At 35.0% G+C, this 13725-nt stretch overlaps 1 protein-coding gene across 5 annotated transcripts in view; it reads right to left on the bottom strand.

The window, feature by feature from the left end:
- The window catches only part of furina (furin (paired basic amino acid cleaving enzyme) a), a 218928-nt gene that overhangs the window by 97608 nt on the left and 107595 nt on the right, over positions 1 to 13725 (bottom strand). For all 5 annotated transcript variants that reach the window (XR_015494861.1, XR_015494862.1, XM_087259703.1 and 2 more), the window contains 1 exon segment: positions 1142 to 1237. Coding sequence is in view for 3 of the 5 variants with exons in the window: in XM_087259703.1 (XP_087115829.1) it covers positions 1142 to 1237 (96 nt within the window). In the remaining 2 variants the exon portion in view is untranslated.

Here is a 13725-nt window from a genome sequence, read left to right as displayed (position 1 = left end):
CTTCTTAATGCCAACTGTGTAAATAATCATCGATGAGATGCTTATGATAGGCCGTTGTTTGTTTACCTTCAAGCTTTGCGTGCGCCTATGAGCGCCTGCACACGCACATATTATGAACATCTCGACATGCGAAAGTGATCCTGCGAAAGTTGTTCACAATATTGATCATCCACAGAGTTTGTAATTTAGTCAAATGTTTACAAATACAAGCGCAGCCGTTAAAAGCTCATTTGTGGTGAATGATGTCAGAATTTACCGGTATTTTGGAATGGATGTGTGAATGCTCTTTTCCGGAAAATTTCCGTAACGTCCTCACCTGTGTGAACAGCGCTTTTTTCAATATACCGGTAAAGTCGTTCCGGAAATTTTCCAGAAATTTACCGGTATCACTGTGTGAAAGGGGCTAGTGTCACTATGCAGTGGAAAACGGCTTTCACACCAGACACGGAAAGCACTGTACTATGAAACCCTTTCATTTCAATGGCTTGTGGCACACAAGGGTAGTTTATTTCCATGATAAGATGCAAGTCTGTTAGTTTCTCCTCATCCAAAGGTTCACATAATTTTTGATATGGCTCATTTCCATAACAACCAACAGGGATATCTGCTTTCATAACCTATACAGGGTCAGTCTAGCTATATTATGAGTAGGATTTATGACGCAACGAATGCTTTTGGACTGCTTTTGTTTTGAAAAGTGAATGATAAATGTCAGTCTGCCTACTGTTAAACCCACATCACCCATCCCTTCATCTCCTTCACAAACAAGTTCAATGCGGCCACTTTAATCGGGGACACAGAAAGAATGACATCTCAGAAGACGACGTGTATAAAGACTGATGGAGAGTGAGGGCCAGCATGTCTGGAATGTGTCCGAAGAGCCAAATCACAACCGGCTGATTAAACTTTAAGCTCCACCGGATGACCATAATAGCAACAAGTTCACTGTTACACAACATCCCATTTAACAAGGGCAGAAGGAACAGAGTCCTATGAATCCAAACAGAGTGTTACAACAGCCCACCCAGACCATCCAATCTGAGCGGGAGGTATCGTGCTTGCAAAATGAACAAACAGTACACAAACACACACAGAGACAGACGCAGATTCGCACAAACAAACAGATGAGCTATTTACTCACCAAGTACCACTGCTGTGCAAACTTGGGATCGGTGGGCTCATAGTAAACATCCCTCTTCTTTCTTCGTTTCACCACCTGCTGTTCCGCCCACATTACCTTGAGAAAGCAAACAAAGAGTCAGAGACATATGAGAAGAGCTCGATTCCTAGGTTTCCTGTCAGTTCAGCTCTTCAGATGCAAAATGCAGCGTTTTGAACATCAAAAGATCATTGGCAGAATTAATAATCTGGAAAATCTGCATGATCATTGGTGTAAAGCAAAAATTACAAACAGTCAAATTAATGCGAGTAGCTTTTCTCAGGAATTGTACTTTAAGTAGTTTTTAAAAGGAGTTTTTGAGTAGCTTTTTAGTGCTGTCTCGGTACTGAATCCGGAATTTTTGTCTGTAATTTTTGCACATTAACTTTTATTTATTTATTTTATTTTATTTTTTTATTAAAAAGACTTCACACTGTCTCAATCGTATCGACACACTGTCTCTGAAACTTTGACCCATCATAAATTAAGATTATTTGTTTGAATATGAAGATGAAAAAAGGCATATGAAAATTTCAGACTTGCAAAGACCTTTAGACGGGACAATATTGATATCATTAGATACTAACAGTGACTACCTAACAGTGTAATATCATTGTAGAAAAAAGACGAGTAAAATACAGTCAAAAAGATAAAAACTATCTAAATCTTGATTTATTGGAACCCAGATTCAGAGGTACTTTGTTCTGTCCTTCAAGTAGGGCTAGGCGATTTGGCCTAAAATCTAAATCTCAATTAATTGAACTTTTAACTTGATATTTTATTTTTATAAAATAAATAAATAAAAAATAAATAATAATAATAATAATAATATATATATATATGTTTTTTTCTTTCTTTTTTTTGCCTTCATAGTTTAATGACAAGTTTTGTACAGTAAATATGCTCACATACTATGTCAGAGCTTTTTGTTTGAAGAGTGCATTACCTGATTTGAAAATAATTAAAGGAAACACTCGATATCTACTATCTGGGATTATTTATTGAACAATGTGAAATTAAACAACTTAAATTTAAACACATTGCCTAAAACAGTCACTTTTTTCTTATAAAATGCTTACTTTTTTAACAAAATAAAATATTTTCTGTGCTTTTCATATTAAAAGTAGAAAATCAGCAGTATCTCAAATAAATTTAATAACTCTTGTGTATTCTGTAAATAATGTTTTAAGCAGTTCCTTTCTTGCTTCTACAGTAAACAAAGACTTTAATGTAAATAATCATTTGTTCAACAACTTTAATCATAAGGCAAACATAAAACAACCCTTCCATGGGATTTCACACTTGTAAACACTCGCTCCAACGAAGGGCTCTCTGCTGTCCCGCAGCTCTCTGCGACACCCACGCATGTCAAAGCTACCAAACTGACCAATCCCAGAGCTTGCGCTACAGGTCTTCGCAGCGTGTAGTGACAGTTTTGAGAGGTGCATATGTATGCGACCACACAAAGACTAAGTTAGACCATATGCATGCCCTTGATATAAATCATTATTAACAGAATGGGGTCACGTGAAATAATCAATAATCGGATCTTAAACTAATTCCTAGCCTGATACGCACAGGATGTAGGCCTGCCTTTTTCAAACAGCTTCTCAAAATTTTGGCTGAAGTCCGAGCCGAATGCCCTCTTTTATTCCGCCAAAAAGCTTATACGTTTACAGCCAATAAAATAAACCAGATTTGCATTTAATAGAAAGTTGATGTTTTTTTGTTTCATTTTTTATCAGAACAATTTAGAGAAATGTTTGTTTTTTAATGTAAGTTTTAGTTTAGGTGACATTGATATCCAAGCTGTATGTGGTCCACAGCAAGTTTACCCATTTCACTTAGAAGTTGTGCATTGTTCATAACTAGTTAGCTCATCATTTAAAGTGGTCACCATTTGAAAATTCGACCAGAAATTTGTTCTTCCTCTAGCACAGGGGTCACCAATCTCGGTCCAGGAGGGCCAGTGTCCCTGCAGGGTTTAGCTCTAACTTGCCTCAACACACCTGCCTGGATGTTTTAAGTATACCTAGTAAGACCTTGATTAGCTTGTTCAGGTGTGTTTGATTAGGGTTGGAGCTAAAACCTGCAGGACACCGGCCCTCCAGGAACAAGTTTGGTGACCACTGCTCTAGCGTATTTCACAGTTTTAAGTTTGCCATTGGCAATTCTTCTCTTTCTGTTTTTCATTGCAAGTGGCTGGAAATCTCTATGGGCAAGACATCACTGGCACTTCCATAAATTAAATCTCATTAATCATAAAATGATCTCATTAAATCTATTTTTTTTTTCATTTTAAGCCCGATATGTGTGCTAGCAATGACGTGAAAATTGGCCCTACGGTGAAAAAAATGTTGCACCCCGACAGGCTCAGGCTTAAATGCAGGGCACTAACATGTATGTCATCAAAACGAGTTATCGCCCAATTTCATCTGATGAAAAAATATACATTCATCTCAGTTGATTATTAACAATGGTATTAATAACAATCTTATCTGAATAAGAGACTAGAGTAAAACAATCAAGACTAAAACTAGACTAAAATACTTGAAAGTTAGACTAAAACTAGACTAAAATGCCATGACTTTTAGTAGACTAAAGAAAAATAGGATTAGGTTGATAAAAAATATGGTTAAATTAACAAAGACAACTAACACAGGACTAAGACTACCATCTTAAATAGTTGACAATTTACACTAATCCAAATAATCGTTTAATTCAATTACATACATGTTGGCCAGGAGAGATAGGATTTAATTCTTGGTAATGTCTGCAAACAAGAAATAAATTAATGTTTTGCATTCTAAAATAATAAGTTAATATAAAGAAGACTGAAATGTGTGCAATGTGGCTGGAAATATTACAGCAAATAAGGATATCGTTAAATAAGAGCTGATGAAATCTGCTGACAGACACTGTCCTGCTTTCTGTGTCTTCACAATCCTCCATGGCTCAACACAAAGAGAGCGTCCTGCTGAAAGACGAGGAGCTGTTTCTGGAGGGCAGCGACTGCAGCAGCGGGACTGAAAGCGCAGACGGTGGCAGATTATGTGACTGACAGCTCAGTGGCGCTCACTGCTCGCTGTCTACAATGAGCTTTGGGAAAGTGGATGAAATAGACAAGACGCGAGTGCTCAGAAACAGAAAGACGGACCGGCTGGGACGTTCACATCTATCAACATCCGTCAGGGTCACGGTGTCATAATGAAATGCCAACAAAGCAGGTTCAGACTGCAAGTAACATACAGAAGTGCAGTGTTTTCTACTTGCTCCAGATGAGTTGCTTAATAATTAACCAATCGTTTTTATGTACTAACAGCTGTTCAAAGTTTAGGTCATGATGTTTTTGTTTGACCTGACTGACTGAATCAAACACCAGACACAACCATTAAGTGCCATTTATAAGAAACATTAGAGTTAATTTTGCTTAAACCTGATCTTGATGTTTTAAAGGGATAGTGGTTACACTGCACATATCCTGCACTGCACATATACATTTGTAAATGTATAACATGCATGGTTACATATTTATTTGAAAATGTTTATAGTAAATAAGAAGCTATATACAATGATCACATCTATTTGTATATTCCTGATTATTATTAGCAGTATGTTCACATATTTGTTAATCTGACTATAATTAACATAATACAACTTGTATAGCACTTGCTCTTGATTAGACTGAAACTGTATTTTGTTGTTTTGTACATGTGTAATGACAATAATGTTGTAATAATCTACAAACCTTTAATAGTAGCAATGTAGATTGTGTATTTCTAATGAGTGTATTAAATGAGTTAATCTTCCTTAAAATGAGTGGAAAAAGTAAATAAACTATGTGCATAATTATACAAATTTACAAAACAAATTACTTTGCTTTCACAAAGAAAGTGTCTTTGTCTAAAACACATCATTTTTACATGCATATACATTGTAAATAAAAGCTTGCAACAAGTGTCCCGCTTCAGAGTTCTTCTGATTGGTCCTCTGCTTTAGAACTGACACTGAAAAACAGCGCATGAGTGGAAAAGTGGAAAGCCTTTAAACTTGACAGTGGCATAAAAATGGGCTGACCAAAGCAGTATTTTAAAAAAATACTAGTCAATGGCTAATGGATTCAACATTATTCAAAATATCTTATTAAATTTATAAGTAATTATACATTTAAAAAGTAAATAAATAAATAAAAATAAATAAACAAATAAATAAATAAAAAATATTAATAAATTATAAATACATTTAAATATTTTAATAAATCCATTCTAAAATAGTTTAACGAGAAATAATAATTCAAATATATGTATAAACATTAATAATTTAACATAATTCCATATACTAAATTTAAATATATTAATAAAAAAATGAATATTAATAAATTAAATCTATTTATAAATTTAATGTAATTAATCCAGTGTAAAATAATAATAAATCAAATATAATTAAGCAATAATAATTAACTATACAAGTAATTCCATATATTACATTTAAATATATTAATAAATGCATATGAATCAATTTTAAATATATTAATACATTTACATATTTTTATATAAATAATTAAATTAAAATATATTTAATTTAACTGATTTATTTTATCTTTGCCATGATAACAGTAAATAATATTTGACTAGATATTTTTCAAGACACTTCTATACAGCTTAAAGTGACATTTAAAGGCTTAACTAGGTTAATTAGGTTAACTAGGCAGATTACAGTAATTAGGCAAGTTATTGTATAACGATGGTTTGCTCTGTAGACAATTGAAAAATTATATAGCTTAAAGGGGATAATAATATAAAAACTGCTTTTATTCTAGTCGAAATAAAACAAATAAGACTTTCTCCAGAAAAAAAAAAACATATCAGACATACTGTGAAAATGTCCTTGCTCTGTTAAACATCATTTGGGAAATATTTAAAAAAGAAAACAAATATTCAAAGGGGGCTAATAATTCTGACTTCAACTGTAATTCTATATATTAAATTTAAATGTTTTAATAAAATGAATATAAATACATTTTAAACATATATAAAAAATGTAAATGTTGTAATACATTCATTTAAAAACAGTTTAATAGAAAATAATAATTTAAATACAATCATAATCAATAATAATTACACATACAAGTAATTCCATCTTTTCGGCTTAGTGCCTTTATTAATCAGGGCTCACCACAGCGGAATGAACCTCCAACTTATCCAACATATGATAAATTGATCAAATATATTAATAAATAAATCTGAATCCATTTGAAATACATTAACACATTTTAATATTAATAAATCCATTCCAAAGTTTCAAATAAAAACTTTATTTTTTAAGCCCCAATTTTTAAAGCCGATATTTTGAATCTCTTTGAGGTGAGCTCTTATAAAGCTCGCAAGATAGCGTTCAGAATCCACTGATTTTATCATTGAAAGGCAGAGCAGAGAAAATGCATGAATAAGTGTGGAAAACCCGCATTCAGATCTGAGGCCGTCTGCTTGGCAGGTTCATGAGGAGAGAGACATGTTGTCAAAACATTACAGCACTTTTCCCCTGCTGATTAATTAGCTGGAGTAAAACAACAACTAAAAGCAGCACACAAAAGAAAAACGTTTCTAACTTTTAAAAGATCGACCTTTGGTGAAATTAAGCTCAATTAGAGCCCATACTCAGCTGGCAATGCGATGCATAATGAATAACCTCATGACTGATGTTGCTACATCTATGACAGCTCTGATGTTTCGACTTGAGCCAAATGCGTTTCAAAGAGAATATGAACACCGCCAAAGGACAGAGAAATGGGAAATGGATTTCTAAAGCTATGAAGACAGACCGAGTGATACAGAGCAGAGTTTTGATAACAATCTTGACTATAAATGGAGTCCGGATGGAAGGAATCTGGACTATCTTAACCTCTACTCTGGAAACGGAGATAATACAAGCAGTTGCTGAAATCTTATTTTGCAATTTAGACTAATGCACGCTCTTTCTTGACACATGTAATTGATGAGATGTGAATGATGCAACTTCAAAGGGACCCATTATGCAAAAATCACTTTTATAAGGGGTTTAACCATCATTGTGTGGTGACTGTGTATGAATATAGCCAGCCTCTAATTGTACAAATGAATAAATTATATTTTTATAATGACACTACATTAAAACAGTGATTGACATTCTTCCTTTATTAAAGGGGGAAAGCTCTGCCCATTAGTGACTATTTCTCCCTCATTAGCATAAACAACTTGAGTGAGAAGCAGCCATCTGCAGTTAAAGCTTTGAACCTGCCACTATGAAAACGTTCACACACTGGCCACTTTATTAGGAACACCTGTCTAACTGCTTGTTAACGCAAATTTTTAATCACATGGCAGCAACTCAATGCATTTAGGCATGTAGACATGGTCAAGACTGGGGAAGAAAGGTGATTTAAGTGACTTTGAACGTGGCGTGGCTGTTGGTGCCAGACGAGCTGGTCTGAGTATTTCAGAAACTGCTGATCTACTGGGATTTTCATGCACAACCATCTCTAGGGTTTACAGAACATGGTTCGAAAAGAGAAAATATCCAGTGAGCGGCAGTTCTGTGGGCGCAAATGCCTTTCTGATAGAAAGGCAACAGAACTCAAATAACCACTCGCTAAAACTGAGGCATGCAGAAGAACATCTCTGAACAAACAACACGTCCAACCTTGTGGCAGATGGGCCTGCTGTATCCAGAAGACCACACCGGGTGCCACCCCTGTCAGCCAAGAACAGGAAACTGAGGCTACAATTCACACAGGCTCACCAAAATTGGACAATAGAAGATTAGAAAAACGTTGCCTGCTCTGATAAGTCTCACTTTCTGCTGTAACATTCAGATGGTAGGGTCAGAATTTGGCGTCAACCGTTCAGACTGGTGGTGGTGGTGGTGGTGGTGGTGTAATTCTGTGGGGGATATTTTCTTGGCACACTTTGGGCCCATTAGTACCAATTGAGCATCATGTCAACGTCACAGCCTACCTGAGTATTGTTGCTGACCATGTCCATCCCTTTATGACCACAGTTCACCCATCTTCTGATGGCTACTTCCAGCAGGATAATGCACCATGTCATAAAGCGTGAATCAACTAAGACTAGTTTCTTGAACATGACAATGAGTTCACTGTACTCAAATGGCCTCCACAGTCACCAAATCTCAATCCAATAGAGCATCTTTGGTATGTGGTGGAACGGGAGATTCACATCATGGCTGTGCAGCCGACAAATCTGCAGCAACTGTGTGATGCTATCATGTCAATATGGACCAAAATCTCTGAGGAAGATTTTCAGTACCTTGTTAAGTCTGCGCCATGAAGAATTAGGCAGTTCTGCAGGCAAAAGGGGGTCCAACTCGGTACTAGTAAGTGTACCTAATTAAGTGGCCAGTGAGTGTAGATTATAGCACATTTATTGCTCCACCCCTTTTGAAAAGAGACTTAGGAGCACAATCTCATTTGAATTTAAAGCGACAGTCACCAAAACAGCACAATTTGAATCAAAGCCAAGAATGGGAATTTTTCAAAAGAGTTAAAAAAATAATTGTGGGTTATTTTCAGCTGAAACTTCACATACACACTCTAGGGACATGAGAGATGTATTTTACATCTTGCTAAAGGAGCATAATAGGTCCCCTTTAAAACATGGACAAATTTTTTAAGACCAAAAATTATGCATTAATACTGCATGGTATAAAGTAATAAGCATTCCAGATCTGTCAATATTGACTGAGTTAATTCTGTGATAAAACACGCTCTGTCTTTCTGAAGCTGAAGGGAGTAAAAGAATTCAACAACAGGAAGCGGAGCAGGGCAGTCAGGGGAAATGCCACTGGGACGCGCTGAGAGAACAGGCCCGACACACTTTACAAGGGCAACATCTTCCCACAACTGCAGGTTTCACTTCCCAAGGAGTGATTCCTTCGTGATAATGGCTGTTTGCATCAGCAAAACAAGCACACGTCTGTCATTTTTAATGAAAGTCAACCTTCTGAGCTAAACAATGCAGAGTAGAGGTCAGTTTTTCATCTAAACGAGTGGCAGCATGATGTGCCAACTAATATTTCCTCACACTTAAGTACTTCTTTCACAACATTCATAGTAGAAATAGGGGCAGCACTGTGGCTCAGTGGGTAACACTGTAGCCTCACAGCAAGACTAGCTGGGTCAGTTGCCGTTTCTGTGTGGAGTTTTCATGTCTCCACATGTTGGTGTGGGTTTCCTCCGGGAGCTCTGGTTTCCCCCACAGTATAAAGACATTTGCTATAGTTGAATTGGATAAACTAAATTGGTCGCAGTGTATGAATACAAGAGTCTATAGGTGTTTCCTAGTACTGGGTTGTGGCTAAAAAGGCATGCGCTGCATAAAACATAAGCCAGAATAGTTGTCGGTTCATTACTTTGTGGCACCCCCTGACAAATCAGGGAATAAGCGAAGAAAAATGAATGAATAAAGGGAATAAAGTGAACTAATGACTGTTTTAAATACTGTAGTTGATTCACCAACATGAAAAAATGCATAATTAAAAAAAATTAGCTTAAAATTCTATTCAATTAAACAATAAATAAAATCAAATATTTTATCTTGTGGGTTAGTTAATTATAACTCCTTTCCTAGTCCCAGTTTGGATTTTGATAAATATAAATATATTTCTATATAAATATTATAAATATATTATATATTTCTTCTTTAAATTCACACAATTTATCCTCATATTTAGCCATTTGCTGATATCATTTCCTCAGACTTTTTTTTGCTTAACTACGAAACAAAACCAAATACTCACACATGTATATATGAATGTAAACATGCATCAACAAAAATCTGGAAACTGTTTATAAATGTTTAAATTGTTGAAAATGTTTATAGAGCTAATTATTTAAATAGGTTTTATGTATACTACATAATTACATTATCCATAGAACATGACTTCCCTTTAGCGCAGCTTACTTTCATAATTCCAAAAAAAAAACAGCAGTAGCATGATTTCTTTTTATTATACACAGTATTCATTTTTAAAAGAGCTCTGAATTAGCTAAAAATGTAACAATAAAAATGAAAACCATGACTAACTTGCTATTTATTTAGGAAAAAAGTTTACATAAAAAAATAAATGTGCCAATGTTGTGCAAGCTACACCAGAAACAATTAATTACTAATTACAAATAAGATCAATCAAGTTGTATGTAAATTACATTTCTAAATACTTTGTCTGAAAAGTAATATAGTTACTCATTGAGCAATTTAATTACTTGACTCAATAATACTAAAAACCCTCTTAATGTTAAAGCATAATCAATAAAAATTCAACTGCTTCAATTACCTAGTCAAATAGTATTTTTAAAGCACACCATAGTTCATATACACCATTTTGTAATTAATTTATTGTTCCATAACCTTGTGTAACCTTCAGACAAATGTATAAGAATTTAGCTGATAAAATTAATCTGCAAAATGCTCAGTTTCTCTGAACTGATGTGTCCAGAAATATTTAATATAGAACATTTAAGGCAAGTACATGATAGGCAACTGTCCGATTTTATATTAAGTGTCCTTTACTACTATGTACTAACACTATGAACACATCAAGTACATATTTTGATGCATTGCAGAAGATGTCTGGTGCTCGAGGTGGGATGAGGTAGGGTTAAAGAAAGGTTTGTGGTCTGGGTATGTTTAAGGGTGGGCTAAGGTGTAAGGGATGGTCAACAGTGTAAATATAAATGTAGAAATTAGTTACTTGCAGGTATTTAATCAAGCATAACTGATGTAAAAACATGTATTTACACAATGTACATTGTAACAAATTATTAATTTGACTATATTAGTTAAGGCCAGTGTAAATATACATAGAATAGATTACATATTACAAATGACCCTATTTAAAATGTAATTAGTGTGCATTTTCAATTACTTTATAAAATTTCTAATGGATATTTTCAGCTAAATCATTTTCAAGCATTTATACCAAGCAGCTGTGACCTTACAGTAGCTCTGTTTACTGTTAGAATTTTAAAAATCTTTCATCACTTGAATTAAGATTATTCATTCATTCATTTTCTTTTCGGCTTACTTTCTCTATTAACCCGGGGTCACCACAGGAGAATGAACCGCCTGAATTAAGATTATATTAAGTAAATTTTAAACTACAGCCACCACAAAACCAGTCCTTATAACAAAAAATGTGTTTACTGTTGTTACAAAATCTAAATTTTAGTTAGTTGTGCAGGGTGATTTTTGTGCATTTGTAATAAATAAAAAAATACATCCTATTTCTGCTTACAAGCTATTTCTGCAATTTTCATTTTTTTGAATCGAAGCAACTTAAACCCAAGTCACTCACATCTTATTGATCAATAAAACTGTCAATGAAACATTTTTAATAATTATTTATTAAATTATTATTCATTATATTATTCAGTTCAGTTATTCACTGTAAATATATTTGCACTAAACAGAAACAACTTCTAGTATATGACAGCAAAAAATAAAATGCAATAAAACCAGCGGTTACACATTTAAAATACTACAGTCATTTATGGTAAAGGTAAATATTTAGGAATGAGCATTATATTGTATATATATTTACAACTCTCCATTAATGAATTACACTACATGATGTAGTATCATTAGTAACTATCATGAACTAAAAGTAATTACCATAGTATACTCTAGCCCTTAATGCAGTAAACTATACATATAGACCTCCTCTCCCTCAGTCATTTTTTCATCAAGCAAATTTCTCGTGTTAGTCTTGGTTGGCAGCATCACCGACCAGAGCGAGAGGTGGCAGCAATGCACCAAAAAGTTTGTCGTCGACCACCAATAAACAGGTAGAAGAAGAAATTATAATTTTCGCAGTCATATGGATTTATTTTCATCGGTTAGACACCAGCCTCACAACTCCGGGAATGCCGGTGCCGTCAATTATTAATCTGCGATTGGTAAATAATACCACAGAAAGTCTGTGTGGACGCTACTGCGCTACTTGACTAAAAAATAGCTTCGCTACTAAAAAGCTATTTGATTTAGTGAGTAAATCACCACGCTACTGAGAAATGTAGTAAGAGCAGAATAGCACTGCTTTAATAAATGGCCTTAGCAGAAGGCATCGTGCATATCAAAAACAGGCATAGCAACAGATTAATATTATTCAACATATCCCAGTTTTTTTAGATGTAACCTCATTTGTAATCTGTAATTTAAGACATTTTTTTTCTCGATAACTGTGACGAATTACTTTTACATTTTTTCTGTAATTAAATTACGTGACACCTTTACATGTAACTAGTGTTTCCCCAACACTGGTTAAGGCCACCTAATACAATGTGGGATCAAAGTAACTAAATCAAATTAAATGTAATCCCTTTACTCTTTTTCAGCAAGGAAGCGAATTAATAACACTAACTACTTACTTTGTAACTAATTACACCTAACACTTATTGCCAACGCAAGAATTTTAACAGAACAAGCACCAGCATACCTCGAGGATACCAATGACTATTTAAGAACAAAAACTCTCAGTAAATGAACACATTCGCTTTCCTACTGGAGTCAAGCAGGGCTCTCCGTCATGGTGTTGGGACTCAGGTAGGTTCATTATTCACACACCTCATCACTTCTGCATGCCGGACAATGGAGTACCTTTGCCATCTCGAGGGAAGCCGCTTTTGCTCCTGCAGGCCGTTGGCGCTGATGAAGCGTGGCGCTGCAGTCATGTTACAAGATGGACTTTTTAACCCCCTCTAGAAGGTGAGTAATGGGCCATACGGGTCCAGTCGGTGATTTCCATTAAGGGGGTTTCTAGCCCTCAGCGGTCCTTTGGTATTAAAAATCGCAGGGCTTGTGTTTCACGCTGCCTCAGAACTCCCCATCTGGATCGGAGAATTCGCTGAACGACAAATACCGATGTTGCACTGAACGAATGCAGATGTCAGGACGACGCATCGCGAGCAGGGCCACTTTAAACGCTCGTATTTCAAACTAGTGACAAGAAACTGAGAAGGTTTATTGGTGTTCTTTGGAGCCACATATGCCGGGGAGGAAACTGAGGTGTTGTGATGTATACATTTCACAAGAATGGAAAGATTCATAAATGGCGTTCAGAGGACACGAGTCATTTAGCAGACGCTTTTATGTAAAGTGACGTACAAATGAAGATAATAGCAGCACTCCAGCTCACTAGAAAGCAGCAATATATAAATGCCATGAAAAGTCTAAGTTGGTTCAGCTTTATATGTGTTAGGCAAAGATTAAATCACATCCAAAGAATGCAATATGTGTGTAATACACACACAAACGTAAAAACTAAAATCACGCTAAACCTTTAACATATACACTTAAATGAATCATTTGTATCATGTACATACATATAACTAGATATTAATAAACATTTTCTTAAAGGGAGACTTTCTGTCGGTGAAACCTCTCTGGGTTATTACGTAATTACGCCGTTATGCAGATTGAACTATTTTGCTACATTAGCCCCTTCTGGTTGTATGTCTGATTTGCAGAATTGTGTTATTGCTGCCTAGTTTTGCAGCCTTTTTCAAGATTTAA

The sequence above is a fragment of the Danio rerio genome, chromosome 7, assembly GCF_052040795.2.
Source record: "Danio rerio strain M-AB ecotype USA chromosome 7, GRCz13ab, whole genome shotgun sequence".
NCBI classification, from domain to species: Eukaryota; Metazoa; Chordata; class Actinopteri; order Cypriniformes; family Danionidae; genus Danio; species Danio rerio.
Note: the sequence above shows the minus strand (reverse complement) of the source record. Positions and strands in the feature narration are given on the sequence as shown.